Source organism: Hemicordylus capensis, chromosome 1 (genome assembly GCF_027244095.1).
Source record: "Hemicordylus capensis ecotype Gifberg chromosome 1, rHemCap1.1.pri, whole genome shotgun sequence".
Taxonomy (NCBI): Eukaryota; Metazoa; Chordata; class Lepidosauria; order Squamata; family Cordylidae; genus Hemicordylus; species Hemicordylus capensis.
In genome coordinates this window covers 182,849,426-182,863,796 of record NC_069657.1, presented here as the reverse complement: position 1 = coordinate 182,863,796, position 14,371 = coordinate 182,849,426, and the positions used below count along the sequence as shown (strand labels likewise).

The following is a 14,371-nucleotide window of genomic DNA, read 5'->3' as shown; positions in this document are numbered from 1 at the left end:
TTCTAGCTGTGTGGCTGTGGAGATTTTGCCCCAGAGGTAGAAGCAGCCAACACATCATCATAAATAGATGCCCATAGGCGGAGCGCACAATTCCTTCTCATTTGTTTTGAGAAAGATTGGCAAATCTTACTGGCCAAAGTTATGTGGGCCTCACTCAGACACAGCAAACACAAACTGTGGCGGTCCCGGGAGGGCAATTTAGCGTTGCATTTAGTGCAACGCTTAAAGGTTTTCTTTCCCTTCGGGGCATCCATTTTACTCACGAACCAAGTCTGTTACCGGTAAATCAGTCCAATCTTTAATCACATTTATAGGATTTAGAGAACAGCGAAAACAGTCACAGTCCAGGTCAACAGGGAAAGTCAAGAATCCGAATCAGCAGGCAAGGGATAGTCCAAAGTCAGTCCGAGTCAGTAAACAGAAGAAAATCAAAAGAAGAAATTTCCCAAGGAAAGAACATGAAGGAGCCGCAGAAACCAAGTGATTCCTACAACGGTCGCAAAGGAATTGAGCTGCCTGTGCTTCCTCCCACCTTAAATAGCCACGTGGTCATGTGGGGCGGGGCGCAGGTGCCAAAAAGGAGCTGTGAAAACTCAACACCAAGAGGCGCCTTCTGTGCAGGCGCAGAACCCATTCTAATGGATTCAACGGATCCTGTACCAGATCCCGAGGATTATGCTATGGCCCAACACTTATCTTTCATGTGTGGAGGGGCCATTGCCGATAATTCGTTTTTTCCCCAAAATCACACTTTCTTTCTTTTTTAAATGTTTGTTGGGTAGATTTCCGGAACACCAAGTGTTAGGAAGGAGTCTGACAGCTCGGTCTGGTCTGAGTGATTTGAAATTGTGAATGCTGGGGGGTGGGGGTTTGTGGCAGATTGGTGAAATTCTGTGGAGGGAGTCCAGGAGGGGAGGGGGGGAGAAATTTCTGAGTTAAACGCAAGCACACTCAAAATGTGGGTCTTCCTATGCTTTCAAGTTCAACTTCATCTTATGGAAACCTGGTCACCATAGGAACCTAGGCTTTACATATGCAGATGTTGTTGGATGCTTAACAATGGAGACTACAGGTTCTGATGTAACTTGAGCCCTTTGTGTCTGAGCTGACTGAGGCTGCATTTTTCTTCATGACAGAAGCAATGATTTCTACTGTAGACTTCCCTGCCTCTTAAATAGTCTGGGGTGGGTGGGTGCGGGGCATGAGGTGATGAAGGCAGTCACAAAGGCAAGTTCATTATAAAGATCAGCAAAGATTTGGGTCAGATTCAGAAGGTTTGGGTTAAGTGTTCTGTTGTTTTGACTAGTCAATTTTGTGGAAGGCCACCGTCAATTTAAAAAAAAAAAGTAATAATGAAGCATCTCGTGACTCCTCTGGGATGTGATTGGGGGGAGAAAAAACCTGGAGCAAGCTGTGGGAACGCACACAGAGAAAGATGTGGAGAGGAGCCGAGGAAATACCGAGGAAATGAGAATGATCCATTTAATGCCACAAATTAAAAAGCTCCGAATATGCAGCAAAGCAGATTCGCCATTCCGATAACCAGCTCAGACATTGCACGAAGCCATGTCTGAATAACTCCCTGGTAAACCCTTTCCATTATGAAGGACAACTGATTACAAAATTAGCCACTTGTTAAAAAATGAGCAAGCATAACATGTAAGTACATCACAAGTTGTAGAGATAGTAGAGACAACTCATGTACCCCTGTAGTTCTTCAGATTGGTCACTTTTCCAAAACTAGATAGAGAAAGGCCTCATCCTGAGTCTTAGTGCTCTTCAAAACTTTGATTTAACTCATGACCACTAGAGCTCCCTTGTCTCTGCTAACAAAATACCTTTGAGATAGTTGAAGTTTAACCGCTGTCTGTTTGCCATTCATGAAGATAAAGATATACCTATATCTATCAATAGTGGTCTCAGTGCTAAGTGTGTCTACTTTGGGTCTTCACAGACCATGGTGGTGGAGCTTCAGTACTCTGGCTTAACACACTGTGCAGCAACCCACCGACTCAAGAGTAGGGCATGCATGCTGGCTACAAATGACCAGAAAGCTCATTGCCACTGCTAGCAAATGTGGAGAACCTCTGTGGCTCCTAAGGATTGTGTCACTGCTATAGTGATGCTGCTCCCATTACTCCCAATGGGAGCAGTGTCGCAATAGCAATGATGTGATTCTAAGTGCCACAGAGGGTCTCCACATTCACTAGCAGCAGCAGCAGCAGCAGCAACAACAACAGGCTTTCCAAACATTTGCAGTCACCACACACACTCCGCTCTTGGGTCGGCAGGGTTCTGCACAGTATGTAAGTCTCTGGTTTTTATTCTACCCTATAGGTGGAAACTCCCATCAAAAGTAAGGCTTGGTATAAAAAGCAGAACCACATTCATAAGAATGTAAAATGCAAATTAAGACTCTGTTTACTTTGTAAGCTTTCACAAATCGGACAAAGACTGGGAAGAAGACGGAGGGAGGTGTTGTCTTGGGATTCTCTCCAAAGTATTTCACAGCATCATCAAAGGCATCCTGAAAGAGAGACAAAACCTGTTTTTCTTTTCTTTTCCTGGATTCAACAAATCTCAAATTGCATCAAAATTATACAAGATGCTGCTTAAACAAAAATTAACATGCAAAAAAAAAAAAAAAGAGTGGAGGAGGAGAAGAAAATGATACAGTTCCTGATAGAATATTCCAGGAAAGAATCTCTATCTACTCTCTCAGAGGAATGCCCTGCTCTGGTTAGTATAAAGAGACATTTTACTTTATGAGACTACTCCCTCCTCTTTCTTGCCTTTCTCACAGGAGGCTCTCTACCACCCAAAATAATTTTTGGGATGACTTGCTCTTGAGCTACTTTTATCAGTAGCTGACCTTTTCCATTACTACTAAGTCCCAAAAGTTTGAGAATCACCGAAGCACATTTTGTCAAAAACAAACAAGCCAAACCCCAATGCCTGTGCACTGGAAGTCATCAAGAAAAACTGGCGTTGTGCCCTTGCTTTCTTTTACATCTGTGCCATTTGCACTTACACATTTGAGCCTGCAATGTATAGTCTTCTGCCTCTTCTGGAGCAAATACTGCTAGCATGGAGATAACCATGCTCCCCGCCTTTGTGGTTGCAGTACTTCAAATATCACCAGTGTGATGCAGAATGCACCCCTGCAGGAGCAACCACCCCCCTTCTTGGTAGAACCAGATCTTGGACAACTCTCTCTATTGATGTTGCATTGTTTGTCAGGAAAACCAAGATGAAACCCATTTCAGTTTTGTCCTTTAACTTTTCAGGGAACAGAAAAGCTGGATAATGTGAATTGTGCCTGAAGCAGTTATGTGCTAATCACTCACCCCTTTCAATGGAGACCAGGAATTGGGGGAGGGGTGGTGGTGTTTCAGAAACTTTTTAACCCTTTTTCACTGCCACAACAGCTTTTGAGAAAGTTGTCAACAGGCCAGTTGTGATTGCCATTTTGTTCCATTTAGAATGAGGCAGGAAATGATCCGGTCATATTCATAATGATCCGGTCATATTCATAGTCACAGAAGCTTCAGCGATGGTGACATTTTTTTTTAAAGAGAAAAAGTATCCCCCTCCCACTTAACCACAGAGCAGCTGAATACATTCTGTGGGGAGAAAGTTTCTTTAGTAGGCTTAGTAACAAAGGCTGGCTTGAAAAATGTGTCATATGACCACTGGATTCTCTGAGATTTACGGTGTGTCAAGAATAGAGCGGTTTGAATCAAGAGTGGAGAGACATAGGGCACCTACTCATAAATAGTCTCAACAGGTGGCTGCTTTAAATCGGACCAAATGGACATTGTTCCAGCAGACCTCTTACATTCAACTAGGTTTGGTTCTTACTTGGTGCCTGTACTTCTTAGTGAAATCTCTCACATCCGAATTTGATCTCTCTTTTTCTACTGTGCAGACTTTTAAAAATCATTCTGTGAAGCCCATGAGGGTCTCTAAGAGAGGGTCCATACGTAAAAGGGCTGGTGATCCTCTTAAAGAGATGTGTGTCTTTAAACACCCACACACACACACACACACACGCCTGGAAGCCCTTATTCAGCAGCACCTTCCTGACAGATATAGAGGGCGTGGACTTGTTGACCATGCCATACAGTATTTGCTATGGGAAATGCTAGGGTACCTGCAGGAAACAAATTATAATGGAAAGTGTGGAACTGATTTACATGACAAATGTTGAAACCAGCATGTTACACCAATGCTAACTATTACTGAAAACAGAACACAGACCAAGCTAAATCATTCTGATCCTAAGGATCATTTCATCTTGAAAAGGTGAGAGATTCCTTCATTTTCGGACCCTGATAGCAAGATGATTAGAACACTTCAGCAAATGAAATACCTGGGCGATTTTTGCATCATCCTGTAACTTCTTTAGTTTTCCTTCATTGTTCTGAATGAATTCCTTTAACATGGTGTTATGGTCATGCATGGTATACTCTCGCTTTGTTAGGTCCAGGCCTCTTTGGAGTTCCTTTACATCCAATAGAACATTTTCAAGGGAAACTAAAGGCGAGGAAAAGAAATGCATCCCAAAATGTTAATATGGAGAAAACATGTTGCCTATTTGATCTCTAACAGCTTCATTAAAAATATCTCATGTAGCAAAGCACGGCAAATAAGCCTGAAGACTCTGGAGATTTTCATTAGCTGCCAGCTATTACTACTAGAAAGACCCCCAAACTACTGTATCTCTGGTGCTATACAGATTGCCAAAGTGACAAATTGGTCTTCAAGTTTACCTCAGATAGATAAGACTGAGATGGCAGAGAGAGGTAAGAAATTATGAGCAGGGATGAGGAAGGGTGAATCCAGTGAAACACAAAAGTGAGCAAGGGTAGTTCAGGGAAGACACTGCTTAAGACGCCCTGTACTGGCACAGTTGCCACTTTCTTCACAGATTTTACTATATCTATCCAAGTCATTTATGTAAAGACTTCCACCCAGACAGTGCCTTCTGAGGGCACATTGACACAACTGTGATGCGACATCAAGAAGAAGCATCCTAGTGGAAATCTTCGCACATAATTAGAATGATGTGGGAGCACCAAGGATGCATGAGATCCCTGCCAGTACAGGCACATGTAAAGGAGGTCAAAGAAGTGGGTCACAAGGAGGGAGTAGGAAGGATCAATAAAAAGGAGGAGACTGCTCAAAGGGAAGAATGCCATTTGAAATGATGATGCCTCTGTAACTTGCAATGCTTATGAACATTTTCTTAGGTGACTGTCTTATCTTCCACAAGCCAGTCCTGTTTCATTTTATGATACAGACTTCTCTAGAGTCTGGTGACGCATGGTTTGCCAGAGATGCATGGAATGGATCTGAATGCACTTCGTATACATGGGCAGTGAATCGTGGTCACATTACCTGCAGCAGCTTTCTCTACATAGTGAAGTTCATTGTAAAAAAGTGATACTTGCTGATACTTCTCCCTCACAACATTTGATATATAGTGCAATAGGGTTTGTTTTCTGTCTGTTGATTTTGTGTCCAACAGCTGTAAATAAAAGGCAAAAAAGCATGTTAGATTAGGCTACAGTAATGATGTTAGAAAGGCAGGCAGGCAGGCAGAAAAGTGCAATATTTTGTCAATTAATCAGTTTGATCAATCAGTTAAAAACCTTTTGATCTATTAAAACAGATCTCGGCAGTAAATTTTAAAACACTGAAATGATTTTTAATACAAAGACACCATCTTATAAGACACATATTCCCCATTCTCTCTCCCACAGGAGGGAAAGCCCCTTCAAAGATGATAACTGCTGAGATACATCTGTGCTTCATCTAAAAGCAAGGATTCTTTTTTTCTTTGTTGTTAGAATCGACAAGTATGTATCTTAACACTGTAAAAGAAGCATTCCTTCCTGTGGCAAAATAAAATGGCATGGGGAGCAGTGGGGGGGCACAGATTGGAGAAGAAAGGGCTGGAGAGCCCCCTTCCACAAGCATCCTTCAGCTTGTGCTTCTCTGAATCCCGCTCAATAACAAATATAAAAAACGTTGCTTCCTAGTGCAGATTAAAATCATTTCCATGAATCCTAGGAAACCAAGATTATTTCTCCCACCCACTCCTAACCTTTTAAAAAACCTACAGGACGTTGAGACTTTGGGGATCCACAGCAAAGCAAGCAATTCTATCTGTGATCTAGAAAAGCAACTGGAGCTTTCCCATTGTTCAAAGATGAAAATCTCTCTTGTGTGCATGGAGTTGAAGTCCCATGGCCAACAATGATCAGAGGCTCGTGCAGGCAGGAGCTCTGCTGCATTACTCATGTCTGCTAATAAAAATCCAGGTAGTATGGTCATGGGCATGACCTTTGTATTCCACACAATATCCCTTCCCCCCCGTCTGCCCCCACCCCAATTATAAATCCTTATCTAGCCATAACCCTTTCATGTTTCACTTCCACCACCATAGCCTCAGACTGACCCAACATATATTCTAATAGATTCCCCCAGGTTTGCAATTCAAGCTATGCAAAATATATGTAAGCAAATCTGCCTGGTATGCAGAATTTGAAATTTTTAATTGTAAGCTCTGGTAGGAGAGAAGAGGTGGGGGGGGGGGGGGGAAATCCTAGGACTCTTGCAGATTTTGGCTTTAGATAGTGGTTTTCTGTAATTTCTGAAAAAGCAAACAGAACAAGAGAGTCATTCAAGCATACTATAAAAAGAAGACTAATTGAAAGGACAAGGAGAGGAATTCCATTTCCAATCTGATCTCCAACTCTTACAGGTAACAGTTTTAATGTTTCCATCAAAACAGAAATATTAATTTAATGTTATCTTGCTTTCAGATGTGTTTACTACATTCTTGTACTTCTGGCATTAATTGTTCATTACACGCACTGGCGACATTCACTTTGTTTTCTGCTCAGTTCTGTTCCTTTTATATTGCTTTAAAAGTTATGAGCTACTAAATGTAGCCCTGAAGAAAGCTGAGAGACTGAGAGACAGCAAAAGATGACAGTGTGCATGATGGAGCTAAACAGATTTTCCAGCAGTTGCAAACCTGAGCCAATCCAAAATTCATACTTCTCTCCCAGAGATTTCAGTGAGTTGTGGCTAATAGAAGAAAGAATTTCATCAGGACTGAGAACAGGAACTATGGTAGGTTAAGAATTTTTAGGGACTAGAACTTATCTTTGTTTCATTTGGTGAGCCAAGGAATTTAAACCAATGGACTCATTTCCTCACCAGCTAATTCACTAAAAGGATACATAACCTCTTGTACCACTGTTACCCAAATGATGAACAAATGGTGAATAGCAGACAAATCTTCCAGTAAAATATATCTACAAGTCAATTTAATGGGATTTTTCCCTACTTACCAGATCTAAACTTTGTAGCTTAAATCCATAAACAGCTCCCCTTTTACTGCTATTCATATAGTTACCAAGAGCCAAGATTATCTGTAGAAACCATGGGGGGCGGGGGGGGGGGGGAGAAATGGTAAGAAACATGTAAGATGTAACGATATGTGCTAAAAAAAGGAAGGAACAATTTTAATTAAGTACATCCCCTAAACATGACAATAAATGGTCAAAGCCAAAGCAAAAATTGAAAAGCAAAATCATACTTGCCTCGAGTATTTTCTTGAGCTTTTGGGATGATTTGATTGAGACAGATGCTGCAATTATTGCATGAAGTTGCTAAAGGTAAACATAAGAAATAATGTGAACATTCTGTAATAGCTAACTGAAAACTAAAATTGGAAATCTGTAGATTTCTGCAAAAGAGAGAATAGCCATACTCAGACACAGCAACAAAGCATGATTTGTTGTTAGGAGAATGTGCTGCGGCATTCAGATCCTGATTTGATAGCTAAGTAGGATGGAAAATGGGAGACTGTAGACAAATAGCAATCAGAACTGTTACATTTCTTCCCCTTGCATATGAAAGAGGAGGGGAAAAGAAGTGCGCAAAACAGAGGCTCACTGCAGTGCATTCTTGTATGACAAATCTTAGTTTTTTGCTTCATCTGTCTTATGCAGGACAGTTGTACATAGGCAAGTCTCCAGGCAGAACTGAACAGTTCAGCAGGAAGCAAATGCATGCATGCATGCATGCATTCAATTTCTAGACCACCCGAATGTCAGTCTCTGGCAGTTTACAACAATTCTCTTTCTTGCCATTTCAACAACTGACCTGGAATATGATGGATTAAACACAAGAAAAAAAGGCTGCAAGTTTGGTTAACCAGAGCAATTATTTGATAAAAGAATTAATATGTAATTAAAATGTTTCTGATTAATTGGTTGAGATGTTACTTGCAGGATTCCAAGACATATGGCTGCGGAGGCTCTCTTTGCCCTGTGCAATTTTAGGTGTCACTCTGGGGAGGGATTAAGTTATTTCCAATATTAAGTTATTTCCAAGTTAGTTCAAAATGCGGCAGCCAGACTGGTCTCTGGGGTAACCTGAAGAGACCATATGATGCCTGATTTAAAACAGTTGCACTGGCTACCAATATGTTTCTGACAAAATACAAAATGGGGGTTAAAACCCTGAATAGCTTGGGTCTGGGCTACCTTAGAGAGTGCCATCTTCTGTATGATCCCTATCACATGTTGAGGTCATCTGGAGAGGTCCGTCTCCAGTTACCACCAGTACATCTGGTGGTGACTCAGAGCCGAACCCTCTCTGTAGATGTTCCTGGCCTATGGAATACACTCCCAGCAGATATCCGCAATTTAGGCTCATTGTTGGCCTTTAAGAGAGCCCTAAAAACATACTTGTTTGGCCTGGCCTTACAAGGTTTTAAAATTGTTTCTAAGTATTTTTAATTGGTTTTAAATGAATCTGAACTGTATTAAAATTGTTTTTATATTGCTTTAAGCAGTGTGTTTTAAATGGTGCTTGTTTTTATGTTCTTTAAACATGTTGTAAACCGCCCAGAGTGGTCTAGAAATGTAATAAATAACAACTGCTCCAGGTAATGTTCTGCTGCTAGTCTGCAGCAGCAAAAACAGCAGCATAAGGTGTCCTGTGGCACCTTAAGAGGCTAATACATTTATTGTAGCATATGATTTTGTGGACTACAGAACAGTTCATCAGATGCATGAAGTGTTATGGGAATGCACTTCATGCATCTCATGAAACGGACTCTCGTCTACTACAGCTAATGATACAATAATGTGTGAGTTTTTGTGGTGCCACCACAAGACTCTTTGTTGTTTTTGCTAGGTAAACTTGTAATTCTCTATTTTCAGTCTTCTTCCTTTAAAATCCACTGTTGAGTGAAAAGAGATTATGCAAGACAGGAAGGACAAGGGATTGTGAAGGTCTTGCCATGATGGCCGTGAATGCAACATGACAACTGTGGGGGAAGCTTCTCTAAGTTCCAGGGGGGTGGGATGCCAGGAAGACTTCCATCAAAACCTCAGAAGCTACCTATATTAAGTATTGGATAGCAATTAATCAATCAGTGAACCATCATTTATTTATTATTTATTTAACATATTTTCATACCGCCCAAAACTTACGTGCCTGGGTGGTTTACAACAAAGCAAAAACAAAAAAGTTAAAACATTAGTTAAAACAAAATGATAAGAGAAAAAGTTAAAATGTTACAATTTAAATTTAAAAAAAATATTTATAGTATTTTAAAAATAATATTTTTAAAATAATATTTTAAATTTTAAAAAATAATATTCTAAGACATATCTGTGGCTAATCTCATGCATGGCAGCTCTCACAAGATCTCGCGAGCAAGGGGAGGGGGAGAGGAAGGTGAGTGGCCACTGGTCGCCGAAAGGAAAAGCAGAAAGCGCCAGGTGGCGAGAGGAAGCGGCGGCCAGGCCAATCACCATAAGAACAGAAGAACAGCCCTCCTGGATCAAGCACAAGGCCCATCTAGCCCAGTATCCTTTTTCACACAGTGGCCCACCAGATGCCTCTGGGGAGCCCACAGGCAAGAGGTAAGTGCATGCCCTCTCTCCTGCTCTTGCTCCCCTGCAACTGGTATTGAGAGGCATCATGCCTCTGCGGCCGGAGATGGCCCACAGCCACCAGACTAGTAGCAACTGATAGACATGAATCTGTCTAAATCCCTTTTGAAGCCATCCAAGCTGGCGGCCATCACCACATCCCATGGCAAGGAATTCCATAGATTAATTATGTGCTGTGTGAAAAAGTACTTCTGCTTGTTGGTCCTAAACTTCCCAACCTTCAGTTTCATGGAGTGAACCCTGGTTCTAGTGTTGTGAGAGAGGGAGAAAAATTTCTCTCTGTCCACCCTCTCCACTCCATACATAATTTTATACACTTCGATCATGTCTCCCCTGAATTGCCTCTTTTCCAAGGTAAAGAGTCCCAGATGCTGTAGCCTAGCCTCATAAGGAAGGTGCTCCAGGCCCGTGATCATTTTGGTTGCCCTCTTCTGCACCTTTTCTAATTCTACAATATCCTTCTTAAGATACGGTGACCAAAGCTGTATGCAGTACTCCAGATGTGGCCGCACCATAGATTTGTATAAGGGCATTATACTATTAGAATTTTTATTTTCAATCCCCCTCCTAATGATTCGTATCATGGAATTAGCTTTTTTCACAGCTGCTGCACATTGAGGCGACACTTTCAAAGATCTGTCAGGCAGCGAGAGGAAGTGCTGCCTGGCAAGAGGAAGCGGCTGCCAGGCCGGCCGCCGGGGAAATCGCCAGTCAGTGAGAGGAGGAGGGGGCCACCAAGTGGCAAGAGAAAGTGCCACCTGGTGAGAGGAGGTGGCGGCCAGGCTGGCCGCCAAAGCACCGTCCAGTGAGAGGAAGTGGCAGCTGGGGCTGAAACGGGGGGAGAACAAACTGGGGCTGAAGGTGGGGAGAACGGCTTAACGGATGTGGAGGGGAAGACAGGGAAAACTAGGGGTGCAGATGCTCTGCACCAAGTAAGCTAGTATTTAATTAAAAGCCTGGGTGAACAGATGCGTCTTTTAAAAAGCTATCAGAGATGAGGAGGCTCTTATTTCAGCAGGGAGCGCATTCCAAAGCCTCAGGGCAGCAGCAGAGAAGGACCATCCCCAAGTAGCCACTAGACAAGCCAGTGGCAACTGCAGACGGATCTTCCCTGATGATCTCAATGGGCAGTGCGGTTCATGACAAAGAAGACATTTTCTTAAATACCAAGGGCCCACGCCATTTAGGGCTTTATAGGTTATAACCAGAACCTTGTATTTTGCCCAGAAACTTATCGACAGCCAGTATAGCTCTTTCAATATGGGTGTAGTATGGTCACTCCGAGATAACCAAGAGACTGATCTGGCTGCCGCATTCTGGACCAACTGTAGTTTCCAGACTACCGTACATACAAGGGCAGGCTCACATAGAGTGCATTGCAGTAATCCAGTCTGGAGGTTACCAGCATATGTACCACTGTTCTGAGGTCGTTTATCTCAAGAAATGGATGCAGCTGGCGTATCAGCCAAAACTGATAGAAGGCACTTCTGGCCACAGCCTCAACCTGGGACACCAGGGAGAGGCTTGGATCCAGAATCACCCCCCGACTGCGCACCTGTTCCGGGAAAGCGTGACCCCATCCAGAACAGACAGATCCAAATCGACTCTCAAGTTCCAACCCTGCACAATGAGTACCTCTGTCTTATCTGGATTCAGTCTCAGTTTGTTATCCCTCATCCAGCCCATTACCACCTCCAGGCAGGCATTTAGGGAGGTTATGCCCTCTCAATGATGTTGACATGGAGAAGTAGATTTGGGTGACATCAGAACACTGATGACACCCTGCACCAAATCTCCTGATGATCCCTCCAAGCAATTTCATGTAGATGCTAAACAACACTGGAGATAATACGGAGCCCTGAGGGACACCATACAAAAGTTCAGATTTTGAAGAACAACCATCTCCAAGGGACACCATCTGGAATCTGCCTGAGAGGTAGGAGCGGAACCACCGCAAAGCAGTGCCTCCCGCTCCCAACCCCCGCAGACACTCCAGAAGGATACTATGGTCAATAGTATTGAAAGCCACTGAGAGGTCCAAAAGGACCAACAGAGTCACACTTCCTCTGTCAATTCCCAATTGGAGATCATCCATTAGGCCAACCAAGGCAGTCTCCACTAGGGTTGTGCGTTTTGTATTTTTTTCTGTTTTGTTTTTGGCCCGAATCCGAAACACCCCCATTTTGTTCTTTGTTTGAAATCAGCCAATCCAAAACACCCCAATTTTGTTCTTTGTTCGAAATTGCAAAATCTGAATCCGAAACGTTTTGGATTTTGAAAAATGGCCCTGGGGAAAAACTAGTGGGTGGGGGTGGTAGTGCCCAATGGGTGGAAACTACCACCCAAATTTCAGAGGAATTGGGCAAATCACTGATTTTTGGTGAAATTTTGAAGTATAGGATTTTTCCCATAGGGAAGAATGGAGGTTTCAGCAAAAGTATAGCTTCATGTTGGGGGGGAAGGGGTGGCCCAAAGCAGAGTAGGGTGGGTGGTAGTGCCCAGTGGGGGCAAGGAAGCTGCCAGAATTATTTCAAAGGAATTGGGCAGAGGGCTGATTTTTAAAGATGTAATGGAGTTTGCGCATCTGTAAAGTTCTTCCCCCTAGGGAATGATGGACCTCCTTAATTCCTGCCCCATAACTGCACTTGGGGGGCACCAGGGTGGCCCAGAGCAAGTGGTGGTGTAGAGCACATAGGGTTGCTAACCCATGGGGTACTGGGTTCTGTTGTTTCTGAGATGTTTGAGTGTAGATTCAGATTTTCTGGTAGCATATGAGAGTGGATTCATGGTTTGTCAATGAAAATCTCCTATGCTACCTGAGAATCTATACTCAGAACACCTCAGACACAACATAACCCAGCACCCCATGGGTTAGCAACCCATGGAGGTGGTTGGCACCCTGTGTGCACTACACCACCACTCGCTCCCGGCTACCCCAGTGCCCCCCAGGTGGAGTTATGGGTCTTCTGAAACCTCCTTTATTCCCTGGGGGGGGGACCTTAAAGAAGCATAACCTTCAACAATTCCTAAGAAATCAGCCCTTTGCCCTATTCCTTTGGAATAGGGCAAGTGGCAGGCACCCCTTGGAGCACTGCCACCCAACCCACTGTTTTGCCCCTCAGGCCCCCTTTCTGCCCCGAATCTGCCCCAAAGACATGTCAACTTCAGAAATTCTTTAAAAATCAGCCCTTTTCCCAATTCCTTTGGAATCTGGGTGGCAGCAGGCACCCATTGGGGCACTACCACCTGAACCACTCTTATGCCCCCAAAGCCCCCTTTATGCCCCAAATCCACCCCAAATAACATCAACATCACACATTAACAGCAGAGCTTTGGAAAAAATCAGGCAGATTTCCAAAGGTCATGCACATCCACTTCCCTCCCGCCCAAAATGCAATTGATCTATACACAACAGTGTGAAACAACAACAATGAAATGAACACTGCCCCACTAGCCAATGAGGGTAAAATTTATCCTTAAATTTGCTTAAAAGGAATAAGGAGGCAATTGCCAGCAGATCAGCCCATGCTTTCACTGGCCAGTCTGTGGGCTGGAAGGGCTGGAAATTCAAACAGATGTCAAAACTCAAAATGGAGACTGAAGGAGAAGGACTTTTTGCGACTGCAAAATGGAGTTCCAAAACAGCCAAAACAACAAAACATTTTGTATCCGAAACAGGGACGTTTTGTTTTGGCTACAAAATTTTCTGTTTTGAGCATTGGGTGTTTTGTTTTGGCTACAAAACAGCCGAAACGGCCTGTTTTGCGCACAAAACGTTTTGTATCCGAAACGAAATGCACATCCCTAGTCTCCACGCCATAGCTTGCCCGAAAGCCAGTCTGAAATGGCTCTAGATAATCAATTTCCTCCAAGACTGTCTGGATTAGGTATTGATTAATTAATGAACTGACAGTCCTGTTTTAAACATTTTTAAACCAGAAGCATATACATATCTTATAAAAATCTAGGTCCAATTCAGTCAAAAATAAGCACTAAGAAGTCCCATTTAATGCAATGGAAGAAATGAAGTCCATTTTTTACTTTACTGTCAATGGAAGATAGAAGTGCTAAGCCTTGACCCTAGGACCTCCTCTAGGATTTTGCACCTCTAGGATTTTGGATGAAAACGTTTTAGTGCAATGAATATAATTTAACCAACAATTTATCCGCCCCCCTGAGATAACAGTATCTGTCATCCAGACTGATGCTGAGCACACCAAATAATGTTTCACCAGGCCACAGGGGAGAGACAATTTTCAAGTATCTTCTGTTCCTTCTGCATCCCTCTGTGCCCCATGAAAATGTATCTCTGAGGGAAGGGACATGCAGAGGGAAGGGAGGATCAGTGGAAATTGCCTCTCTTCTGTTATATGTACAAAATGTTATTC

The 14,371-nt window shown here is 43.0% G+C and overlaps 1 protein-coding gene across 12 annotated transcripts in view; it reads right to left on the bottom strand.

Annotated features, from left to right (window-relative positions):
• Positions 1-14,371, bottom strand: part of FMNL2 (formin like 2) — a 386,434-nt gene that overhangs the window by 21,921 nt on the left and 350,142 nt on the right. For all 12 annotated transcript variants that reach the window (XM_053258713.1, XM_053258712.1, XM_053258711.1 and 9 more), the window contains 5 exons: positions 7,617-7,685; positions 7,365-7,445; positions 5,401-5,530; positions 4,373-4,536; positions 2,426-2,527 (listed from right to left, as the gene is read on the bottom strand). In XM_053258713.1, the coding sequence (XP_053114688.1) occupies positions 2,426-2,527; positions 4,373-4,536; positions 5,401-5,530; positions 7,365-7,445; positions 7,617-7,685 (546 nt within the window). The remainder of the gene's footprint in view (positions 1-2,425; positions 2,528-4,372; positions 4,537-5,400; positions 5,531-7,364; positions 7,446-7,616; positions 7,686-14,371) is intronic.